Source organism: Limanda limanda, chromosome 21, assembly GCF_963576545.1.
Source record: "Limanda limanda chromosome 21, fLimLim1.1, whole genome shotgun sequence".
Taxonomy (NCBI): Eukaryota; Metazoa; Chordata; class Actinopteri; order Pleuronectiformes; family Pleuronectidae; genus Limanda; species Limanda limanda.
The window spans coordinates 13,960,404-13,983,215 of record NC_083656.1 but is presented as its reverse complement, the minus strand read 5'-3'; the positions used below and the strand labels follow the sequence as shown (position 1 = coordinate 13,983,215).

Here is a 22,812-nt window from a genome sequence, read left to right as displayed (position 1 = left end):
TAACGTTTAAAATACAACGAACAAACAAATCGCCACGTGAGACACATCTGACTGTTAACGTGACATAGCGACTCCCTTCCGCTCTACCCGCAGCAAAGGTAAATGGGACCAGCTTCCTTACCTCGTTCCGCTTTGCGAGGGGTGTTAAGTTATCGTGGTTTGGATGGTTCTTAGGTCCGAGAAGTGCCGCACAGCTGGCGTCCGGTCTGGTTTCCGCTCCTTTTCCGCGCCGGGCTGTACGGCCGGTATTTTATTGCAGTGGGGCGGAACGGAACGAGGGATCTGGTGTGTCGAAGAAAACTGTCCGCTCCTTTGCTGCAGGTATTAATGCGAGGGGAGTCGCTACGTGTAAAGACAATAACAATAATATAACTGAAAATACCCCAAGACCTAGCTGAACGTAACAACAAAATAATCCGAACCCAAAATAGCAGAATAAACAGTATGCAGAAAGTGGCAGGTGTAGCCGCCAGTTACAATCGGTATGGGGGTACTCTGGGTTTTTAGGATAATGAAATTGAATAGCCTACTGAATATAAAATTCAATTCATGAACTTACAATTATATTTTATTGAATATTTATTAAATAACCATTTTTACAGGATTTTTGAATGGATGCTAATTTTAAATATATTTCAAAAAAATCTCACGTACCCCCTGGAGTACCTTCAAGTACCCCCAGGGGTACCGTACCCCCATTTGAGAACCACTGAATTAGAGTAATATGACCAAAATGACACTTTGCTGGAGTATGGCATAAGCAGCTGTGGCTCCAAGGGTTGCTGGATCAATTCCTGTCAGCAACATGTGTCTATTTACCCAAACTGTTAGCTAGTATTATGAATCTCTTAAATGTCACTTAGTTACTTTATATTGGTCAAATGTTCAAACAGTGGGTTTGTACTGCTTGTAATGCTTGTAATACTTGTAATGCTTGCATATAGCATTGGGAAAAATAAACAAGATAATGCTATAGAAAAAATTTATACATTTATTATAAAAAATACTGGATATCTTGACAAAGAGAACTATAAACAACAGACACAAGGAATGAATGAATGAAATAAATGAAACAACCAACAGACAAGAGTGAAAAATCACCTCTTTGTTGGAGGTAATAAAAAACAATAAAAATACAAAGAATGGAAATATCCTCATGTATTGGCCAATAAACATGCAAATAACTAAAACCACCAAGCATTAGAGGATAATAAATACTGAACTATTAGAACGACTCTTTCTTTTAAAACTATATACATACATTATTTACACTATTTACAGAATTAAATCATGTCTTTGCTGCCCTCTTCCTCCGCATGTCCTCCAGCCAAGGGTCATGTGTCATGTCAGTGTTAAAAGGACAGTATATAGCCATAATATTGACGATTGGCTTGGCCCCAACAACGATACCACTTGCCACAGACTACAGCAAGAAAAGCAGTGGACAAAAGGAAGTCTGCTCTTTCACCCGAACACCCTCATCCTCCAAAGGCTGTCTGCCCAGAATTCAGCTAATAAAACCTCAGTGTTGCATCACGTCAGATAGAATGTTTAAAGTATTTATTTATTGTTTAAAGGGAAAAGTAAGAGGAAGAGGAGCCCAAGGAGATCTTCATCTAAGACTGTCAATGGGGTCTCTCCAGGAGGGTCTCCCCGCTTTGCTCCTTCATGCAGAAATTCACATTACAAGTCATAAGGAGCAGTTTGAGCCTCCTCCCCTCACAGGACATCTGCAGCTGTGCTCCTCTCCACTGACTCTTCTTTGTTTAGATCTTACTCCACTTTTATACAATTTTCCCTTGTGACTGTCTATGAATCTCAGTCAATCTTGGTTGTTTTTTAAAGTTATTTATATTTTACAATTGATCTTTGATTTTTATAATGTTTACCTCTAAGATTGTACATATCATGTTTTTTATCTATATTGGTGTTGTTCTACTTATTATGATTGTAAAGCACTTTAAAACTGCTTGGTGTATTTTTTTGAAATACGCAAGGGGACGCAATTAGCGCGTCACCGGGACTATAAATTGGCGTTTAGCAACATTTGGGTCATTTCACCTGTGGAGCTCGTGTTAACCGGTTTATTAACATGGACACTTACGATGAGCTGGACCTGAGCAGGCTGATCTTTGGATACCATGTCGACCCGACACCTCCTCAGGCCAACCCAATGGATGACTGGTTTAACCCCCTGGAGGAGACCCCTGCTCAATACCTCACCCTGGAGCAGCTGCTGGAGGACCTATGCGCTGACCTGGTCGCTCCAGTGATTTGCCCGCAGCAGCTGATGGAGGACCTACTCTATGACCTGGTCGCTCCAGTGATGTACCCGCAGCAGAGCTTCCTGCAGCCCGGCCCCGTGCACTGCCAGACACAGGTAAGGTCCTAACTGCAGGCTAGAAATAGATTCACAAGAACTGGATCAATACCATTGTCCGAAAGAGACTTTAACACAGGGTGTCACGATACCAAAAATTCAGTAGTCGGTGCCAATACCAGTAAAATAACACGATTCTCGATGACAATTTCGATACCACGGTTAGATTTTCTAAGATTCCAAAAGTGCATTATTTTATGTAATTTACGGTAGTTTAATGTGCTTGCGCATATTCTGAGGGCTATACGGTAGTTGCGGACGCATGCGAGGGACGCGTTATTGTGCGACACGTTATGCATTAAAGCGAGCTTAGCATTGATTTACAGGTAAAATTCTCGTGACATCCCTCGTCCTAACTGCAGGCTAGAGACAGATTCACAAGAACTGGATCAATACCCGGGTCCGAAAGAGACTTTAACAGAAACGACAGCTCGTAGCAGCCAAATCTGTTAAGAGAGCATATTACTGTGAGTTTAGCTTCTCTTAGGGATGTTTACTTTTGAAGAAGCCTCCTGTGGTCAGAAGGTGATTTACGGGGCTCCAGGAGACAAGGTTCCTCCTCCGGTGAACGCCCGCCGTACACAGTAAGTCTGGTTCCAAGTCGTCTTATATTTCTTTTATTTATATTGACTTGTGCACCAAGGTCCCAGCTAACATGTTAGTTTCTTTCCTCACACTTTTACACAGTGGTAATTCATGCTCTCTGTCTGTTTTGTTCTGTTTCCCCACAGAAAGAGAAAGCGTGTGATAGAAGAGGAAGAGGAGTACGTGAAGAAGCCGCCCAATGCCTTCATGCTCTACAGGCAGGAGCAGAGGCCCAAAGTTTTGGCCGGACTGAGAAACTCTGACTGTGCGGTTGTCAACACCATCATTGGACAGATGGTAAGTGTCTTTGAGACTCTGTGTAACACAAACTTCACCTCACCGAGCAGCGTCTAAGACAACACTTCTTAAACCTCTGGATCTGTTCATATTGTGTTTGTGCACTTGTCAGCCTGCAGTTACATGTGGTTGTGTGTTGCTTCGTGCACTAGTGTTAACTGACATGTTGTGTGTCCACAGTGGAAGGCACTCTCCAAACAGCAACAGGAGAAATATTATGAAGAATATAGGAGGCGGACACGGATCAACAACCAGCTCTACCCTGGCTGGTCATCAAGGGACAATTATGTAAGTTCAGTGCTCCCATACAACTCATACATGTTCACGTTGTTACTCTACATGATGCAACACTGATGTTTGATCAGCTGACGTCAGATAGAATGTTTAAAGTATTTATTTTTTGTTTACAGGGAAAAAAGAGGAAGAGGAGCCCGAGGAGACTGTCCAGGAAGTGACAGTCCTCCAAGCTTTGCTTTATCACAGCGGCGGGATGAGTTGTGATACTGTTGCAGATATTAGTGCCAACTCTGGCTCTTCCCGCTCTGAGTGATTACTGAATGGGCCGGATTGGATGAGTCGACCTTCCCACAACCTGCGTGAGCCAAAACACCTCTGGGAAATGACTTGGGAGTGGGAGAGTTGGAGCCTGTTGATGCTGATATGTCATCACAGAAGCTGAATTGAAGCAGGTTAAACTCCTGAGTCTCATCTCATTATTCCCATTGTGCTTATGAGGCCAGGGGATTTTTTTAAATGATGTTTTCACTGTGTTCTTGCTATGATAGTGATGATAAAGGGAATCAATCACAGAAGATACTTTTGTAACTCAGACTGCTGCTTTTTATATATATCATATATTTAGTAGAAATGAAGGCCTCTTATTTCCACTGTCTAGTGTGACATATTGTGTTTGTGCACTTGTCAGCCTGCAGTTACGTGGGGTTATGTGTTGCTGTGTGCACTGTTAACTGACATGTTGTGTGTCCACAGTGGAAGGCGCTCTCTAAAAAGCAGCAGGAGAACTATTATGAAGAATCTGGGAGGCTGAGACAGATCCACAGCCAGCTCTACCCTTGTGTCATCAGGGAGATCTTTGGAGACCCGGGCGATCTGCTAGGTAAAAGTACGGTTCAAACTCAGAAGGACTACTTTACCCCGTCGATGGCAAAAAGACGCCTCCAATTAAGAGCCGGAAGTTGCTGAAAAGGAAGTGACTTACAAGACTATTTCCCAGTGAAAGTGCAGAGACGGAACGACAGATGGATGTACAGAACTGGGAAAGAAGATTTTCGATTAATGTACCAATGCCATAAGTCTCAAAATGGTTCAAATTCACAAGGACTCTTTTACCCGCTGTGGATTACGAAAAGACACCTCGAATCCAGAAACGGAAGTGGCTCAACGTTTTGACCCCGATTTTTTCCTACTTCTCACAGAAAAAACGCAGAAAAATTACCAACTACAAACAGACAACGCAAAAAATTCAACAACGATGTCCTCGGTTTCTGATATTTTGGAAGAAATGCCAAAATTACACTTTGCTGATATCCACCTTCTGTTTTCCTTATTAGTTACAAAGCCAAGGAGATGGGATGGATGAACCCTCCACTGAGGCCAAAATCTCCTTCGTAGGAGACGAGGGATTGGCAGAATGGACTAAAATGATCGGTAAAGAATCTGACTAACAGGAACAATACAAAAACTACAAAAAGAGAGGATGATCTCAGACTCCCTGTGTCCCAAGGTGAACAGCTTTGCATTCAACTATCTAAAAAATATTTTTATAAAGCGAGGTAAAAATTGAAGTTTAAGCATTTACTAAAAAATTATGTTTCAAATATTTTTTACTAGGTAAAAGTAAGAGGAGCCCGAGGAGATCTTCATCTAAAAGTGTCAATGGGGTCTCTCCATGAAATGGCCGTCCTCCCCGCTTTGCTCCTTCATGGAGAAATTCACATTACAAGTCATAAGGAGCAGTTTGAGCCTCCTCCCATCAAAGCACATCTGCAGCTGTGCTCCTCTCCACTGACTCTTGCTCTTTGTTTAGATTTGACTCCACTTTTATACACTTTTCCCTTGTGACTGTCTATGAATCTCAGTCAATCCTGGTTGTTTTTTAAAGTTATTTATATTTCACAATTAATCTTTTTTATAATGTTTACCTCTAAGATTGTACATATCATGTTTTTTATCTATATTGGTGTTGTTCTACTTATTATGATTGTAAAGCACTTTGGCTCCACTCATGTTGTTTTTAATATTTGCACTATAAATTGGCATTTAGCATCAGTTGGGTCATTTCACCTGTGGAGCTCAGCGAGAAACATATGGAGAAACTTCTGGATTGAAAATCGAACTCTCTTTACTTAAATCTCACAGACGCAGCTGAAAATAATGAATTTTAACGCTCATGTTCACGGGTTTGTGGAGAACATGGAGATTTACGATGAGCTGGACGTAACCTCGGCGATTGCCAGGGCAATCTTTGGAGACCCGGGCGATCTGCTAGGTAAAAGTACGGTTCAAACTCAGAAGGACTACTTTACCCGCTGTCGATGACAAAAAGACGCCTCCAATTAAGAGCCGGAAGTGGCTGAAAAGGAAGTGACTTACAAGACTATAACAGACAACGCAAACAATTCAACAACGATGGCGATCTGCTGGTTCTAACAGTCAATCCGTAAGCTCTATCTCCAGAAGCTGTCGCGCCGTCCAATCACGTCGCTCCGTCTACTTGCTGGGAAAACCAATTAGTGGGCTCCATTCTACAGCTTTCTAGTGACGTTGGCCGACAGTGATGCACGTTCAAAGCCAACCGTTCAGCCAATGACCATGGCTGCGTCTGTAGCTTTCTGTGAAGATCAGATGCTGTTGGTCCAGCAGGGTTCTGGTCAATTGTTGATCGGCCCGTTGGCGCTCAGTGACATGGCGTTGTCCCGCCCCCAGAGCAGGTTGGGACCGAACACCACAGCCAGGTTGCTGTTGGTCATCTTATTCACCTCGCTGTTGGCTGACACCTGAACACACACACAAACAGGTTGGTGTTGGTAACAGTCTGACACACAGGCCTGAGAGGCTCTGGAGAGCAGGAGCTGTACCTGTGCTAGGAACGTGATGAGGTATCTCAGCGATGTGCGGTTTTCCTCTGGCAGTGACTTGACCAGCGTCTTCAGAGCCGACACCTGGTTGTCAATGGATACAGCTGCACAACAACAAGCACAAACACCATTATGAGTCGTAGCTCCTTTCAGATGTGGAACAGTCAGAACCCAGGTCACAGGGAGGAGTGAGGTTTTAGTGATTCTCTTCCCTCTGCGTGTGTCGGTGTTCATTTCCTTTTTATAATATACAACTTCCTCTCTGTTAATTGAAGACTAAAACTTCAAACCTTAAATTTGCATCAAAACCTGTTTAAACGTACTGGCAAGGTTGACAATATAGTTGTAGAGCTGGCAGGTCAGCAGGGGCTCGGGCAGCTCCCTCAGGAACGTTTTCAGAATCACAGCAGCCAAGTGGACGTCTTCAATCTCTCTGAAATTCACTGGCGCACCTACAAGACACAAACACATGCATTAAGAAAAAGAACACCATCCGAAAGAAATTGTCTTAGTCTAGCATCACCACAAAACCAGGTAAGCAAGCCTATTAGTCCTACCTGAGTTGTATTTGAGCTGGACCTCCTTCACCAGAGTGACGTTGGCTGACCGTCTGAAGATCCCCTCAATCTCCAAACCTAACAAAAAAAACACAAACGGGGAAATAGGTGGTTCTTACCGAGGGATCAATGTAGTATAGTCGACTATGTTTTTGTGTCTACCACAACAACAAAACGTACCTTCGAGGAGGGGACATGGGAGGCTGGGCGCTTGGTTTCAGAGACGCTCTCAGCTTGTTGTCTTACCTGAACACAGAGGCTGTGTTAGATTATAAAGTGCTTTGGATTTGAAGTAAGATAACCAAGTTCTATTCTGGATGGAAATGTATAATAATAAAACATAGAAGAAAATATTACCAATCGTAATGGGCTTAAATGTACAGAATGCAAACGCAAAATATTCCCTGTCCATTTTAGTGACTCACATCCACAGCAGCAGCAGCCATGGGCGGCAAAGTTTCATCAGGTTGAGATCTGATTTTAGATAATTTTTTATATACATCTTTTTTATATACATCTTATTCGCACTGGGCTCAAAACAAGACTTAGCATCTGTGGTATCTATGCTTCACAATCGCCCACAGAGGATGAATTCTGTGAGCAGGTCTGTGAATGCTTGTTGAATGTCGACACCACTTGACCAGACACCGATTGTTATACAACAGCTTGTGTGTTGAAATGTTCTAAACAACTCTCACACGTTTCATAAGAATAATCTGCTTACAGACCAAGGAACAGGAGGGGAAAGGGAAGTCTACAACCACAAAGCTAGAGAAATAATCCTGGTGGTAGTAATCTGATCACAGAAACCAAGGCCAGTCTCATCACAACTTATTTCAACCACGCTGGAAGAAGTATGATAAAAGATAAGAGGTGAATTAAGGTTAAATGGTGAGAAAGAAGTGTCTGAAACTTATAACGGCTCATAAGGTTAAAATGCCACATACCATCAGCAAGTCATAGCTAAATGAGGTGTTAACATCTGCTTGAAAAACATGCTGAGTAATTTGTAAAAAATAGAAGAACCTGATGAGGTTTAAAGAGGATCAGCAGAGTCTTGATGAACATCTGTTATCATTTATATTCTCAAAACATACTTTACTGTAAACTACAGCACCAACTCAAGCAAAGTGAACATCTACAGCAGTTGAGGTCACATTATTACTTACATCAGCAGCTTGTGATGGTCCAGCTGATGCTGTGGGGGCATCTTGCAGGCGTTAAACACCTTCACCTTCCTGCCAAAGCTAACCGTTAGCAGAGCGGCTAGCGGACTTTTGTCACTGTGTTCTACTGTAAATCTCCTCTTAATGAGCAACTACGGATGTCTGACTACTCACCGTTGAATAGTGAGACTCCCTGCATTGTTCAACAGGTAAGCAGTGTTACCTCACACACCGACAGGAAGGAAGTGGACAGGTAAAAAAACTCGACACAGATGATGGCTGGTACCTCCCCCTACTGGATAGTAAATGTAACAGCAGGTCACCCAATGAGCCCATACACTACAGTGTCTCTCTCTCTCTCTCTCTCTCTCTCTCTCTCTCTCTCTCTCTCTCTCTCTCTCTCTCAGATATGTGCAGATATGATGATAGATAGAAAGATAGAGTACTTTATTCATCCCCGAAGGGAAATTAAGTTGTCATAGCAGCCGGTATATTTGAATACAATGAAAGGATGAAGGTTCTCTCTCGCGTGTTTTTGTACAGCAGTGACAGCGTTTTCCTGGGGGGAGACTAGTGGGAGAGAGAGACCGCCCAGTTTGTTGACAGGAACTCTACCCTCCATCACGTAGTCTATAGCTGGGACGGAGTGCCCTGAAACAACAGGAGAGTGAATGATAACTGTTAATTCACACATACCCACACTTTTAACCCTGTAGTCCTCTTACTATGGACAGATCACTCCCTTTGAAATGAGAAGTGGTACAGAACTGTACAGACAGGTTCATTAAGAACAAAGTGGCGAGTAAGTTACGGTAAAGTAGAGCCCAAATCATTTAAATAGGTGCCATCTTAAGTGAAAGCTCACATCCAGTCTTTCACGTATACCTAAAAACAGTTTCTTGATTCAAAAGAGACAGCAAAATTGTTTTCTGGGAGTGCTCGTCCACTTATTTGTCTGCATCAAATTAATCGAACACACAAAGTCACTACACAACCACACAATTGATCTATCAGCTATCAACAACAATCCAGAAACCCACTGACAAGTGAAATAGTTCATAAATGAGACAAAAAAACTAAAATCCAGGTTCCCAACTAAAACATTTTTCTCTGTGTTTTTAGTCCATTTAACAACATATCTTTGGATTCTGGACTCCTGGATAAACACAACAGGATGTAAATTATGTCCACTTTGGCAGAGTTTCCTCCTCTGACGGACTGTGAACTGGCAGGAACTGAAACACAAGAAAGAGCCAAGTGTTATTTTTAATGTTTGAGTTTAACAAAACACCTGGAGCGATTTTCAGTTTTAATTTTCACCCAAACTATTAACAGAGTAGCTTCAGAGAAAGCTGAGAAACACCAACCTCTCCTGAAAATGTTGTTATACCTCTGACCACATGACTGATGAATTTGATCAGCGGTGAGTGAGTGTCAAGAATAATCAACGGTTCAGTAAGTGTCAAGTTATTCTTCATTTAAATAAAATGCGACAGTTTCAGGTGTTTGACGAGTTTATTTGTGACGTGAATGACCAGATTTTACTTATTTATTAACTTATTTAGTCAATCTGCATTGATATAAATGGGGTGAATGAAATTATGGAAACACAAAGTGCAATGCAATATATTACAAACTGCATACCTCCAGAATTACAATAAATTATTACCTCTCTAAAACAGTTTCAACACATACTGAGCATTAGACTGACTGAATGAGATATACTATAATACACAATCATGTATCATGCGTTTTCAGCTATAGGTGTACCTAATAATTTGGTCACTCAGTCTATAATCTCTGGTCAGTTTAGTTCTATTTCTTTCATTGACTTCAGGAAGTAACGTCAGAGCTGTGGCTCCAAGGGTTGCTGGATCAATTCCTGTCAGCAACATGTATCTATTTACCCAAACTGTTACCTATTATTATGAATCTCTTAAATGTCACTTAGTTACTTTATATTGGTCAAATGTTCAAACAGTGGGTTTGTACTGCTTGTAATGCTTGTAATACTTGTAATGCTTGCATAGAGCATTGGGAAAAATAAACTGATAAAATAAACTGATAAAAAAGTAATGCTGTATGCCCAGAATTCAGCTAATAAAACCTCAGTGTTGCATCACGTCAGATAGAATGTTTAAAGTATTTATTTATTGTTTACAGGGAAAAGTAAGAGGAAGAGGAGCCCAAGGAGATCTTCATCTGAGACTGTCAATGGGGTCTCTCCAGGAGGGTCTCCCCGCTTTGCTCCTTCATGCAGAAATTCACATTACAAGTCATAAGGAGCAGTTTGAGCCTCCTCCCCTCACAGGACATCTGCAGCTGTGTTCCTCTCCACTGACTCTTGCTCTTTGTTTAGATTTGACTCCACTCTTATACAATTTTACCTTGTGACTGTCTATGAATCTCAGTCAATCTTGGTTGTTTTTTAAAGTTATTTATATTTTACAATTGATCTTTTTTATAATCTTTACCTCTAAGATTGTACATATCATGTTTTTCATCTATATTGGTGTTGTTCTACTTATTATGATTGTAAAGCACTTTGGCCCCACTCATGTTGTTTTGAATATCTGCATGTATAAATAATCAAATTAAATGATTCCTCTAATAACGTCCAGGTCTGAGTTGTGATCTAAAGCTATTGTAACAAGTTCGATTTGAAATACTTGATAGCATTCAGTTTAGTTTCACACAATCATGTATGAGTCTTTGTGAAAGTTACGCTCTCGCGGAGTCCTCAAAGCTTGGTTTTATATCAGAGCTTCATCCTATGGCTGAGACCATCACAGTTCCATTGTAACTCCATGGAAGGCAGAAAAATACAAATATGCTAACTTTGTTCTCGAGTACATCCTTTTGTTTTTCTTTCTTTTAAACCTCTCACGCTTTTTCTCACAAAGTAGATTGAGCCTTAACAACTTGCTGTGAGAGAGCACTGTGAACCTGCTCGTTCATAAACCACTGTCGCACAGATACTCACAGTCCATCACAGACGTGGATACAGATGCGGGGGAGCATATAAATGATAATGTCGCCGTTTACGAAGCTGCATGATTAATCCTACTTCAGAACTGGACTTTCCTGTGTGCAGCTCGACTCTGAGCAAACCGACTTTGTCACTAATTACCTGTGTGTTTCCAGTTGCAGTAAACGCACACTGGAGAAAGCAGTTCACATTTTTATTTTCTCACGTGTGTAATCATTAGTGTGGCTGCAGTTGAGTTGTGCTTGAGGTTACAGGGCATAAATACCAAGGCCATCTCCGTGCATTGCTTCCTAACCCTGTGTATTCATCCCGTGTTAGAGTATGGTTAGTCATCAGTCAGTCTAACTCATGGTGAAGTGAAGGACAACACTAACAGGAAACTTCACCTACTCTGAAGTGATTACAGACCTCAGTGTTTTTTCACTGCAGGTGTTTTACCTACAGAGCAGCTTAGAGCTCCGCAAGGACTGCATGTGTAGAGTGTTTAGAGCGTGAACTGTCCTGACTAATGACTCCTTTTAATTGATTTCTATTTAATTTTAGCTTTTGTGTGCTGATGATTATAGTAAAGTCCTTTCATTCATAGTTTTCATCTGAGTAAACCACAAGTTTATTTTATTTTACCCCTCAGATATGGTGATTTGTGTTCTGTCTGCGCTACTTCCAATTTAAATGTCTCAGCATTAAACATCTACAGAATTAAAACTTCCACTTCTCTTTTGGTTCTGTCTGTTTTACAACCATGAATAAAAAACACTTCATAATCATAGCTGTGTTGTGATTATATTGAGTTTATGTTTTGAATGTGTAAGTTGTGTGTGTAACAGTTATTTGTAATATAATGTAGTATGTTTTTATATTATGTTTATTTTTTACAAATACATATGGAATATATATATATAGTGTACCTCGATCATTAATTGACTACTACTTACGGCAGTAAAAGTATTGATAGGTGTTATAATACAATTATAATATGTGATGCTGTTTGAAAAAAACAGCTTGGTGTATTTTTTTGAAATACGCAAGGTGACGCAATTAGCGCGTCACCGGGACTATAAATTGGCGTTTAGCAACATTTGGGTCATTTCACCTGTGGAGCTCGTGTTAACCGGTTTATTAACATGGACACTTACGATGAGCTGGACCTGAGCAGGCTGATCTTTGGATACCTTGTCGACCCGACACCTCCTCAGGCCAACCCGATGGACGACTGCTTTAACCCCCTGGAGGAGACCCCTGCTCAATACCTCCCCCTGGAGGGGACAGGCCTCACCCTGGAGCAGCTGCTGGAGGACCTATGCGCTGACCTGGTCGCTCCAGTGATTTGCCCGCAGCAGCTGATGGAGGATCTCCTCTCTGACCTGGTTGCTCCACGGATGTACCCGCAGCAGAGCTTCCTGCAGCCCGGCCCCGTGCACTGCCAGACGCAGGTAAGGTCCTAACTGCAGGCTAGAGATAGATTCACAAGAACTGGATCAATACCCGTGTCCGAAAGGCACTTTAACACACAGGGTGTCACGATACCAAAATTCAGTAGTCGGTGCCAATACCAGTAAAATAACACGATTCTCGATGCCAATTTCGATACCACGGTTAGATTTTCTAAGATTCCAAAAGTGCATTATTTGATGTCATTTACGGTAGTTTAATGTGCTTGCGCATATTCTGAGGGTTATATAGTAGTTGCGGACGCATGTGAGTGACGCGTTGTTGTGCGACACGTTATGCATTAAAGCGAGTTTAGCATTGATTCACAGGTAAAATTCTCGTGACATCCCTCGTCCTAACTGCAGGCTAGAGACAGATTCACAAGAACTGGATCAATACCCGGGTCCGAAAGAGACTTTAACACAGAAACGACAGCTCGTAGCAGCCAAATCTGTTAAGAGAGCATATTACTGTGAGTCTAGCTTCTCTTAGGGATGTTTACTTTTGAAGAAGCCTCCTGTGACCCCCCCCCCCCCCCCCCCCCCCAACATCCCCATAGCGGGCTAAAATCCCAACGGTCGAATATGCTAATCGTATAACATGCTAGCTAGCTAATGTTATAGTATGCTAGCGGGCTAAAATGCTAACGATCGAATATGCTTATCGTCTAATATGCTATCGGGCTAATGTGATAATGGCCTGATATGTTAGCTGGGTAATATGCTAGTGGGCTTTACACAATTTCAAGATGAAAACCTATTTATGTTTCAAATATTGTTTAAAGGATGACTATCTTTAAGTTAAATAACCTGTATTCTTTCTATGTGTCATATGTGAAGTTAAGTTTGTACTTGCTATGCAATGCCCGAGTTGAACCTGAGTAATTATGTGTTTTTGTATATATTTTACTTACTTATCTGACGACATGCTTGTCTGCAAACAAATGCCAGTGACCAAAAGGAACGCTTTGTGTTTGTGTTTTAACTGAGGGGAGTCACATTGACAATGTTAAGATGAAATGATTATACAAGGGTCTGGTATAAATATGTGCAAGTTGTGTTTTTGACTGATGACCCAGAGGATGCAGTTTGTCTGACCTCCTGTTTTTGTGTTTTCACGTCTAGCAAACAGAGAATCTCACCAAACTCCTGGAGGTGAACCTGAAACCTGTTGGAGTATTGTAAGTACACGCACACACACACATTCACACACATAGACACACCTACAAGGCTCTGTTTTTATCTTCAACCCTACTTTTATCTGTCATCTAATGTGTCGGATTGTGTTTCTGTAGTGATCAGAAGGTGATTTACGGGGCTCCAGTAGACAGAGTTCCTCCTCCGGTGAACGCCCGCCGTACACAGTAAGTCTGGTTCCCAGTCGTCTTATATTTCATTTATTTATATTGACTTGTGCACCAAGGTCCCAGCTAACATGTTAGTTTCTTTCCTCACACTTTTACACAGTGGTAATTCATGCTCTCTGTCTGTTTTGTTCTGTTTCCCCACAGAAAGAGAAAGCGTCTGATAGAAGAGGAGTACGTGAAGAAGCCGCCCAATGCCTTCATGCTCTACAGGCAGGAGCAGAGGCCCAAAGTTTTGGCCGACCTCAAAAACTCCGGTTGTGCGGCTGTCAACACCATCATTGGACAGATGGTAAGTGTCTTTGAGACTCTGTGTAACACAAACTTCACCTCACCGAGCAGCATCTAAGACAACACTTCTTAAACCTCTGGATCTGTTCATATTGTGTTTGTGCACTTGTCAGCCTGCAGTTGCCTGTGGTTGTGTGTTGCTTCGTGCACTAGTGTTAACTGACATGTTGTGTGTCCACAGTGGAAGGCACTCTCTCAAACGCAGCAGCAGACATATTATGCAGAATCTGACAAGCTGAGAGAGACCCACAGCCAGCTCTACCCTGGCTGGTCGTCAAGGGACAATTATGTAAGTTCACTGCTCCCATACAACTCATACATGTTCATGTTGTTACTCTACATGATGCAACACTGATGTTTTATCAGCTGACGTCAGATAGAATGTTTAAAGTATTTATTTTTTGTTTGCAGGGAAAAAAGAGGAAGAGGAGCCCGAGGAGGTCCCGGGCTGTGAGGCCATGAGGGGCAGCCTGATGTGTCTGGCTCAGGAATACCCACTGGTGAAGTTCTGCAGCGTCCGCAGCTCGGCCATCAGCACCAGCGCACTGTTCAGAGACAGCGCTCTGCCCGCTCTGCTTGTATACAAAGGAGGAGACCTGATCGGCAACTTTGTGCGGCTCACAGACCAGCTCGGGGAAGATTTCTTTGCTGTGGACGTGGAGGCCCTGTTGCAGGAGTACGGCCTGCTGCCTGACAAGCCCCAGGTGGTCGCCAAGACGGTTCGCAATGGAGCCATCATGCAGACCATTGGGAGTGATGAGGACTCTGACCTTGATATAGACTAGAGCCACGCTATCTTAAATATGTTGTATGCTTGACATAGCATAAAGGTTATTATGAACAAACGAAGCGGAGACTTTGAGAACAAGGTCGTAATATTAAGAGAGTAAAATTGTAACTTAATGAGAATATATATATATATATATGTTGAGAAAAAGTGTATATTTTTTTAGAAATCAATAAGCAAAGAGAATCAATGCTTTAAAAATGTAGATATTGGTTTGAACTGATCTGTGAATACAATAAATGGCAAACTCAGGCAGTTCAGTGTGTTACTTTTTTTGTTCGCTCATATGTTGTTGAATTAACTGACCACTCATTGTGGATATAATTGTTTGGCCACATGGGGGCAGCAGGAGAAACTATGACAATAATCTCAAATCATGAAGTTTGTATAGTGGATGTGCAAGAGAACAGTAAATTATGGATATTTACGCGGATGCTGAAAATTGACAGTTGTGTTGAAACACCATCAGGAAGAAATGGTGCTCTGACCTTTCGCATGACACATTGATTGCAGTTGCTTTAGTTTTATTATTCAAGCATTATTTCACAACTCTGATAAGGAAGATGCAACAGCCACCGAGTCCAAAGACTTTATACTTTATTATTCTTAGTATTTGAAATGTTACAGCACATATAAAAGTTATAAAATGAACTTAAAGTCAGAGGATTGTTGAATGTTTCATATTCAACAGAGTGACAAAGATGATACAAAGTGGATGCACGTGGATCAAAAACAGGGAAGTGTGTTTTAAAGGTACAGTGTGAAATAATTTAGGGGGATCTAAGAATAAATTATAAGGTTTTTTCTTGTGCAAGATCACTTGAAACTAAGAATATGTCCACATAAAGAGAGAGTCCTCTTGTGTTGTACCACCACATTCTACATTAGCCCAGAGAGGACAAGTCAAACACTGGCTCAAGCGTTTTGAAGGGGGGGATTAGAGGTGTACTCAGGTGGTTGCAATCTGGAACCCCTCCACTAGAGGCCACTAGATCCTACACACAGGTTCCTTAACACAACAAATAAATAGTTGACAGCCAGAGCTCAAATAAAATATTTAACCTACATATGCAGCATTCACACCGTGCTTAACAACAGGTCCTTGATAATAATAATGGCTATTGTTACTATCATTAAATAGAAATCATATTTACCATGGAATGATTAACGCCCACTGGACCATGATTTCTGTGCATTTACTCTTCACTCTGCTTCAGTGTATCTAGGATGTTGCTGTGTGAAGAGTAAATGACAAATCTGGCTCAGTCCCTTATCACATGGGGTTTGCATAAATATGTATGAATGACGTATTGTCCATGCAGACTGCAGGTACACTATTCCCAAGCATACAACATATAATATAAATTTTAGTGAGAAACTTGTACTTATGCTTCACTGAGGATCTTTGTCAGCCTTGGTGGCAGGGAAGCAACTGCTGTGATCAAGCTCTTCTCCAGGCACAGTCTGTTTCTTTGCTTTGATCACAGTCATTGCAGAGAAGGAGGCCTCACATAAATATGTGCAGGCAAAGGGTAGTAGTTGCTCCAAATCTTTCCGTCCCAGGTCAGGGTGCTCCTGCTTCACACACCCAGAACTGTGCGAGTGTGGATGTGGCAAACTTCACCTGGAGGCCACGGTCAGATCACACTTCCAGGAGTTTTTCCTGGTAAGTGACAGGTAGCTTGTTTCCATTTGCTTTGGAGAGGCTTTTCGCAACGTGTCTTAAGATGACCTGAATTCAGAAAGTTTCCTCTTCAAAAACCTCAGGTGGCTTACCAACATGACTTTCATGTTTTGTCTGGATATACCGCTGAAGATGTGCTGGCTTCATGCCACTGTTCGCTAATCTCACCCCACAGAAAAAACACAAAGTGTAAATAACCAAATCTATGTTATTGTTAATATTGTTGAAGCGTCTTTCTGTTATTTTGTTGTGAAATATTTGCTCGCTTTAAGGTCAGACAATTTCATTTCCGTTTTTGTATTACATGCTTTTATTTTGAAAGTGTTCCGGTGGAGACGCGGACTTCCTGTTATGAATCTGTAACTTCACAACGGAACAGTGTGATGTTTTAGCGACGCTCCGAAGAGACAGAGGCTCTCACGGTGCTGTTTAGGGAAGTTTTAAATAAACCTGAAAACATCAGTTAGAGTTTCAAACTTCTTGTGAATACTGAAGGAATTTTGCCGGCTCTGGTTTCGCCTTCTTTGGCACTTGTCCCTCCGTGTTTCAGCGGCACTGCTGCTGCGCTTCAACCCCGACTCGAGTTTTCAAGGCAGCAGTGATGACACGTGACGACAGGTGGCGTGTGCCAGGTTGGGTCAAACCATCGGTATGGGGGTACTCTGGGTTTTTAGGATAATGAAATTGAATAGCCTACTGAATATAAAATTCAATTCATGAACTTACAATTATATTTTATTGAATATTTATTAAATTACAATTTTTACAGGATTTTTGAATGGATGCTAATTTTAAATATATTTCAAAAAAATCTCACGTACCCCCTGGAGTACCTTCAAGTACCCCCAGGGGTACGCGTACCCCCTTTTGAGAACAACTGTACCGTCTAGAGTCTAGACACCTTCCTCCTTCCTCCTCTTCCTCCTCCTCCTCCTCCCTGCAGCAGCAGCAGCAGGCTAGCTCTTAGCTTGGAGGTTAGCTCTGTGGGTTAGCTACATTGATGCTACGGAAGTGGTATTGTTTACAGGGGCTGAGTTGAGAACAGAAGCTGGAGACACAAACCTCAGCAGCAGTTAACATGAGATAAAACCAAGAGAGGCGGTCATGTGTGACTAGACCAGAAGGTGAGAGAGGGAGTAGCTTGTGTTAGTGGCTTTTACAGAGTCCATGTTCAGGTTTGCTAGCTCTGGGTGTGCACTTTCTGTACTGTAGCTTAGCATGCTAACGTGTGCTTTAAGAGACGAGCGCTGTCTTTTTCCCTTTATATGTCTGAAGGGAATTAAAGAGGAGACGTAACAGTAGCGTATCGTTGAGTTTCCGCCCTGTTTATAGAGAGATCTGAGTTTAAACACCTGTTGTTGTTGTTGTGTGTTTGTGAAGCTGACAGCTGAAGCATGGATTTCCTCAGCCTGTTCGCCGCCTACGTGCTGCTGGTGCTCACCTGCATCATCCTGCTGTGTAGATACTCAGGTCAACAGCAAACTCCGTTTCTCACTTTCTTCAACTTTGTCGTGAAGGTAAGAAAGAAAAGCCTCTGAAACAATTTTTAAAACGCGACAAAGTGACACTAGGTGGCGCTGTTGCACTATCAATCTCAAATACAACGCTCCATGAAGCACTGTTTTAATAAAATATAATTTGTATATACTGTAATATTGTACATACTGTATTTCATTATTCTTTTTAAGCTCTCGTTTTTTTATGTATTGTATTATATTACACACATTTTATTATAAACCTTCCTATATTTTGTATTTCAATCAGTCACATATTTGTGTTGTTTGCTATAGCAACTGTATCACACAAGTATAGTAATGAATTGTCCCAATAAAAAATAATAAATAACAATAAATATGAATGAAAGTATATATAGTAACGTAACAAATTGTTAATGCATTAAATATGAGTTTGTTTGTATGTAACTTGAAATAAATTCTAAAGTATCTTGACAACCTGGCTTGATGGATGTGGAATTAAGTTGTTGCTATTTTTCCTCACAGTTTGTCGAACCCATTACGCCTAAATGGCTCCAGACGTTTTCACAGCGGACCTTACACAGGCTGTTCCATCAAAGGTTGGAAATACAGAATGCTAAGAAATCTGTTCTAGTTATCTATTTCATTAGGTCTAACCTGGATAGTATAGCCTTTTGAATTTAGTGTTGAACAATTTTGCAGCCTTCAGTCTGTGTCATTTTAAACACACTTTGTTTTAATTTAATTGATCTTATCTATAACACTATTATACTAACACACCCATTATAAATGTATGGGCCAAGGGCTGTTGATATATATATGCTGTCATGTTCCACAATTTATATGACCGACAAGGGGTGGGTTTCATTGGGTTTCTGATTTTAATTTTAACTCTTTTCTTTTCACTCGGACTATACTTTTTTGCTTAAGCTTTAAAAGTGCCATATCAATAACATTTATTATTTTCTTGATGCTGCAGGAGCAACATGTTCATCTATCTGCATCTCCTCCTGGAGTGCGCTGTGTATGCAGAGTTCACCTATGAGGTGTTTGGCTTCTGCAGGGAGATGGACACAACTCTGACCAGCCTGTCAGTGCCTTACATCCTGCTGGCCGTCAAGACCTTCTTCTTCTACCTCTGCATCAGGAGAGATCCAGGTTGGTTTCACAGGAGGGGCGGGGAAGGGACACATAAACCCGGAACCCTACCCAACATGACAGATGCCAAATAAGGACACTTTATATGTAATATGCAGGAGATTCGTCATTACATATCACCCAAATACCAAAATAAAACCATTTCGTCAGGAAGTCAAGGGATTCAAATCACCGGTGACACAGATCACCTTTTATTAAGTAGTAGTAAAATCATACACTGTAAATAAATATGGACGACGAATCTCGACTTCCTCTCACGATCCATAAAAGGAAACCGAAATAACCTGGATGCGAATGCTCTGATGTCCCGATGACGTGGAGCCAGATTCTGGGCAACAGGAAGTTGGGATGGAGCTGCTGTATCAAGGTCACACCGAGACATGCTCGAACAATTACTAGTCAGTCTCAGCTCTTACAGTATTGTCACACTTTAATGCTCAGAGCAAGGTGCACAGGTTAGTTTGTAATATGCACAACACCGATGGGAAGCTCTTTGTCTTTGTACATTTGGCTCCTCCCTCCCACTCTGGTTGGGGCTGTTACAAAGTCAAAGGTCGGGATCTTCTGATGACATCAAGGCAACAATGCCTTAGTTAAAGCAACCAGGCCAAGATTCCTTCAGTCGTACGGGATACAGCATGATCAAGGTTACACTGTATGAGATTCAATCATGATCAGTCAAAGGGGAAATGAACCTGATTATATTGATCTAAATGTTACATTTCCCTAACAATCCTCATGTCAATCCATGTTTTGGGAAACACAAGCACAGCTGCTGTATTCATTTTCACGCTCTTAATTCAGTTCTTTTAACCCATTCAGCGAGAATGCAAAACAAAAATGTTATCTTTATTATTATTTATTTGTGAGCTTGAATTCATGTTCAACTGCTCCCTTCACTGAAAAAGATCTGTGGTAACACTTTACAAGAAAAAACCAGACGATCACTGGAATGTCAGTTCTGGACAGGATATATTTCACTGCAATATTTATTTTACTTAACCTTCTCTTGACTCACCTTCTTCTTGATTCAACAGGCACAGTTACAGAGAAGAAAGTGGCTGGTCAGCAGCACGTCTATCCATACGACAGGAGACTGTTTCACCCGGGGGTTTCCTGTCCGACCTGCCAGCTCATCAAACCAGCTCGCTCCAAACACTGCAGTGAGTAATCTGATCCCTGTTGTACCTGCTCTCCTTCTCCCCCAGGGTTCAGATGTTGAATAAATACTCACAATGTTGTTGCTTTCACTGCCTTTACCAGACATTTGACCTCAATGTTGACACAACATGTCATGCTGGTATTGTCCATTGTGTTCATTTCGGAGATCAACTCGGATGTGAAGGTCAAAATGAAAAAGAAGTCTTGCTTTTTGCTGCCTGTAAACACCCGTCTGTATTTCAGGGGTCTGCGACAGGTGTGTCCAGCGCTTCGACCACCACTGTGTCTGGGTGAACAACTGCATCGGTGCTCTGAACACACGCTACTTCCTGCTCTACCTCTACAGCGTTTGTGCCATGGCGGGCGACATGGCAGTACTGACGGCAGACATGCTGCTCCACGCCGTTTTGCGCTCAGGACTTCTGAGGGCCAGTTACGTTGATGAGTTTGGTGAGCAGCAGACGGCCGGGCCTCTGTTTGTCGTGCAGGTGAGACTGAGTACTGCTGAGATACTGAGTGTTCTATACATCAGCTGCAGCCAAGGAGGTTATGTTTACACCCATGTCTGTTATGTGTATGTTCGTTTGTTTGAATTGTCATCAGTGTTGATGAGGGATGTGGCGTTGGCCAGGGAAGAAATCGCTTTCCCTTAACATTGATATTTTGGTCAATTTCTTAATTAAAGAACAATGTTTAGATCTTTGATGTTAAAGAATCTGACAATTACGGTGTTGAAATCTGAATTTTTACAATTTGGTGCCAATAGGGGGAAGGAACAAGGTGTTACATTATGGTGCAGATCCAGGCCCAGGATTTATTTTTATTTCTTTCCAGGGACGCTGGAAGTGAGTTAGAGTTTGGGGTGCAGGAAGAAAATCTATACAATGATAATATGATATAATCACAATAAATGCACTGCAGGAGGGCAACATTAATAATTTTTTTAATAATTTGAATGGCTAAAAACATTTTATACCTGTTTTAGAACATTTTAATAACATGGCATATCAATCACTACTACTACATCAGATAGACTTAAATTTACATGAAAAAAATACTAAAAATGTTCAGCCTACTGCTCTGCTACTCTCAAAAGGATATTCTTATTTAAGTAAACAGCCCCTTGCCGGCATCCTTTTCACTTTCCAGATGGGACTGTTTGACCTTGGTGGACTAATGTGTTCCACTTAGCACCATTATAGCCTGTGAGTGAAATAATGCTCTCTTTCTTTTCCCCTCTGTCCCTCCAGCATCTGTTCCTGACCTTTCCCCGAATCGTCTTCATGCTGGGCTTTCTGGTCTTTGTCTTCTTCCTGCTGGCGGGTTACGCCATGTTTCATTCCTACTTGGCTCTCGTCAACCAAACGTCCAACGAATGGTACAAAAGTCGAGGTTCCGTTTGTCAGCACTGCCACCCGACCTCAACGTCGGACCACCTCTGTCAGCCTGCGCCAGACCACTCGAAAAGATACTTCTACAGCCGAGGGCTTCTCAGAAACCTGGGGGAGATTTTCTATCCTCCGCAACCTGTTCGGAAAAAAGACAACTGAAAAGAGACACTGCCCCTTGTGTTGTTATGCTGCCTTTACTGTACGCCCCTTTGGGATTTACTGTCTGACTGGAGTAATAAAGTTTACATTTGTGATACCTGTATGAGCTCTGGTGTCTATCTCCCATGAAATGTAGTGAAGTGAAAAGCTGTGGTCCAAACAAAAAAGTTATCCCTGTCATGTCAGATCATTTTCTGTGAATATAATGTTCCAGCTGCAGATCTAAGAAACTTTATTGATCCCTTTTTTTATTCCTATGGCTGCTATCAATCAAAGCATAAATGCTTCTTAAGCTGGAGCAAATGACATTTCATGTAATTCGTTCTCTGTGATTGTCATGCTTTGGATACAGTTGGGGTTTTTTGGAGGGTTTTTGGTGATTAGGAATTAGTTAATGAAAAAACTTAATTAAAACCCTTGATGACTCCAATCAATTTATCTTATGTTAAATGGAATAATATGAGTCGTTTATTGATCTTGTGAACTATATTATAACGACAATTTTTATATTTTTATCTGCTGTTTTATAAATCAATATAAATGGAGAATATCATGTTTTGTGGATTACTCAATTGGGAGATTAAAATGACTTTTATATGTGTATGCAGTTGTGATGATATTCAAGTTTTGCTTGTAGACTTTTCAGCTCTAATACCTCACTGTCCCTCGACTGACTACCTCCGTTGTAGCTGCCTCCATGTTGCCTGCGTAATATTTTCTGAGGAATGTCGATGTACAGTAGAGTGACGTAAAAGTGGCATTAAATTCGAAAAATGGGTCACATGGCTGTTCAGACTGAGGTCACATTTAAAAAAAATCCAATCTGTATCTGATTTAAAA

General features: G+C 41.5%; 2 protein-coding genes, 1 long non-coding RNA gene and 1 pseudogene across 4 annotated transcripts; 3 read left to right on the top strand and 1 right to left on the bottom strand.

Annotated features, from left to right (window-relative positions):
- Positions 1 to 1,143: 1,143 nt before the first annotated feature.
- On the bottom strand, positions 1,144 to 7,363 carry LOC133028269 (rho GTPase-activating protein 1-like; annotated as a pseudogene).
- Positions 7,364 to 12,793: 5,430 nt separating this feature from the next.
- On the top strand, positions 12,794 to 14,134 carry LOC133028020 (uncharacterized). 2 transcript variants are annotated; one of them, XR_009683291.1, is made up of 4 exons: positions 12,794 to 12,832; positions 13,628 to 13,683; positions 13,798 to 13,866; positions 14,014 to 14,134. It is a non-coding gene; the product is annotated as an uncharacterized LOC133028020 (long non-coding RNA). The 2 variants fall into 2 exon arrangements; XR_009683290.1 differs by having other exon boundaries at positions 12,803 to 12,975.
- Positions 14,135 to 14,155: 21 nt separating this feature from the next.
- On the top strand, positions 14,156 to 15,159 carry LOC133028268 (phosducin-like protein). Its single transcript, XM_061095466.1, has 2 exons — positions 14,156 to 14,180; positions 14,569 to 15,159. Exons 1-2 carry the CDS (start codon positions 14,156 to 14,158, stop codon positions 14,940 to 14,942), a joined length of 399 nt encoding a protein of 132 aa, XP_060951449.1. The 3' UTR covers positions 14,943 to 15,159.
- A 2,301-nt stretch (positions 15,160 to 17,460) lies between these two features.
- On the top strand, positions 17,461 to 22,073 carry zdhhc4 (zinc finger DHHC-type palmitoyltransferase 4). Its single transcript, XM_061094732.1, has 7 exons — positions 17,461 to 17,752; positions 18,009 to 18,145; positions 18,629 to 18,702; positions 19,083 to 19,261; positions 20,299 to 20,424; positions 20,666 to 20,910; positions 21,673 to 22,073. Exons 2-7 carry the CDS (start codon positions 18,023 to 18,025, stop codon positions 21,970 to 21,972), a joined length of 1,047 nt encoding a protein of 348 aa, XP_060950715.1. The 5' UTR covers positions 17,461 to 17,752; positions 18,009 to 18,022; the 3' UTR covers positions 21,973 to 22,073.
- Positions 22,074 to 22,812: the final 739 nt, after the last annotated feature.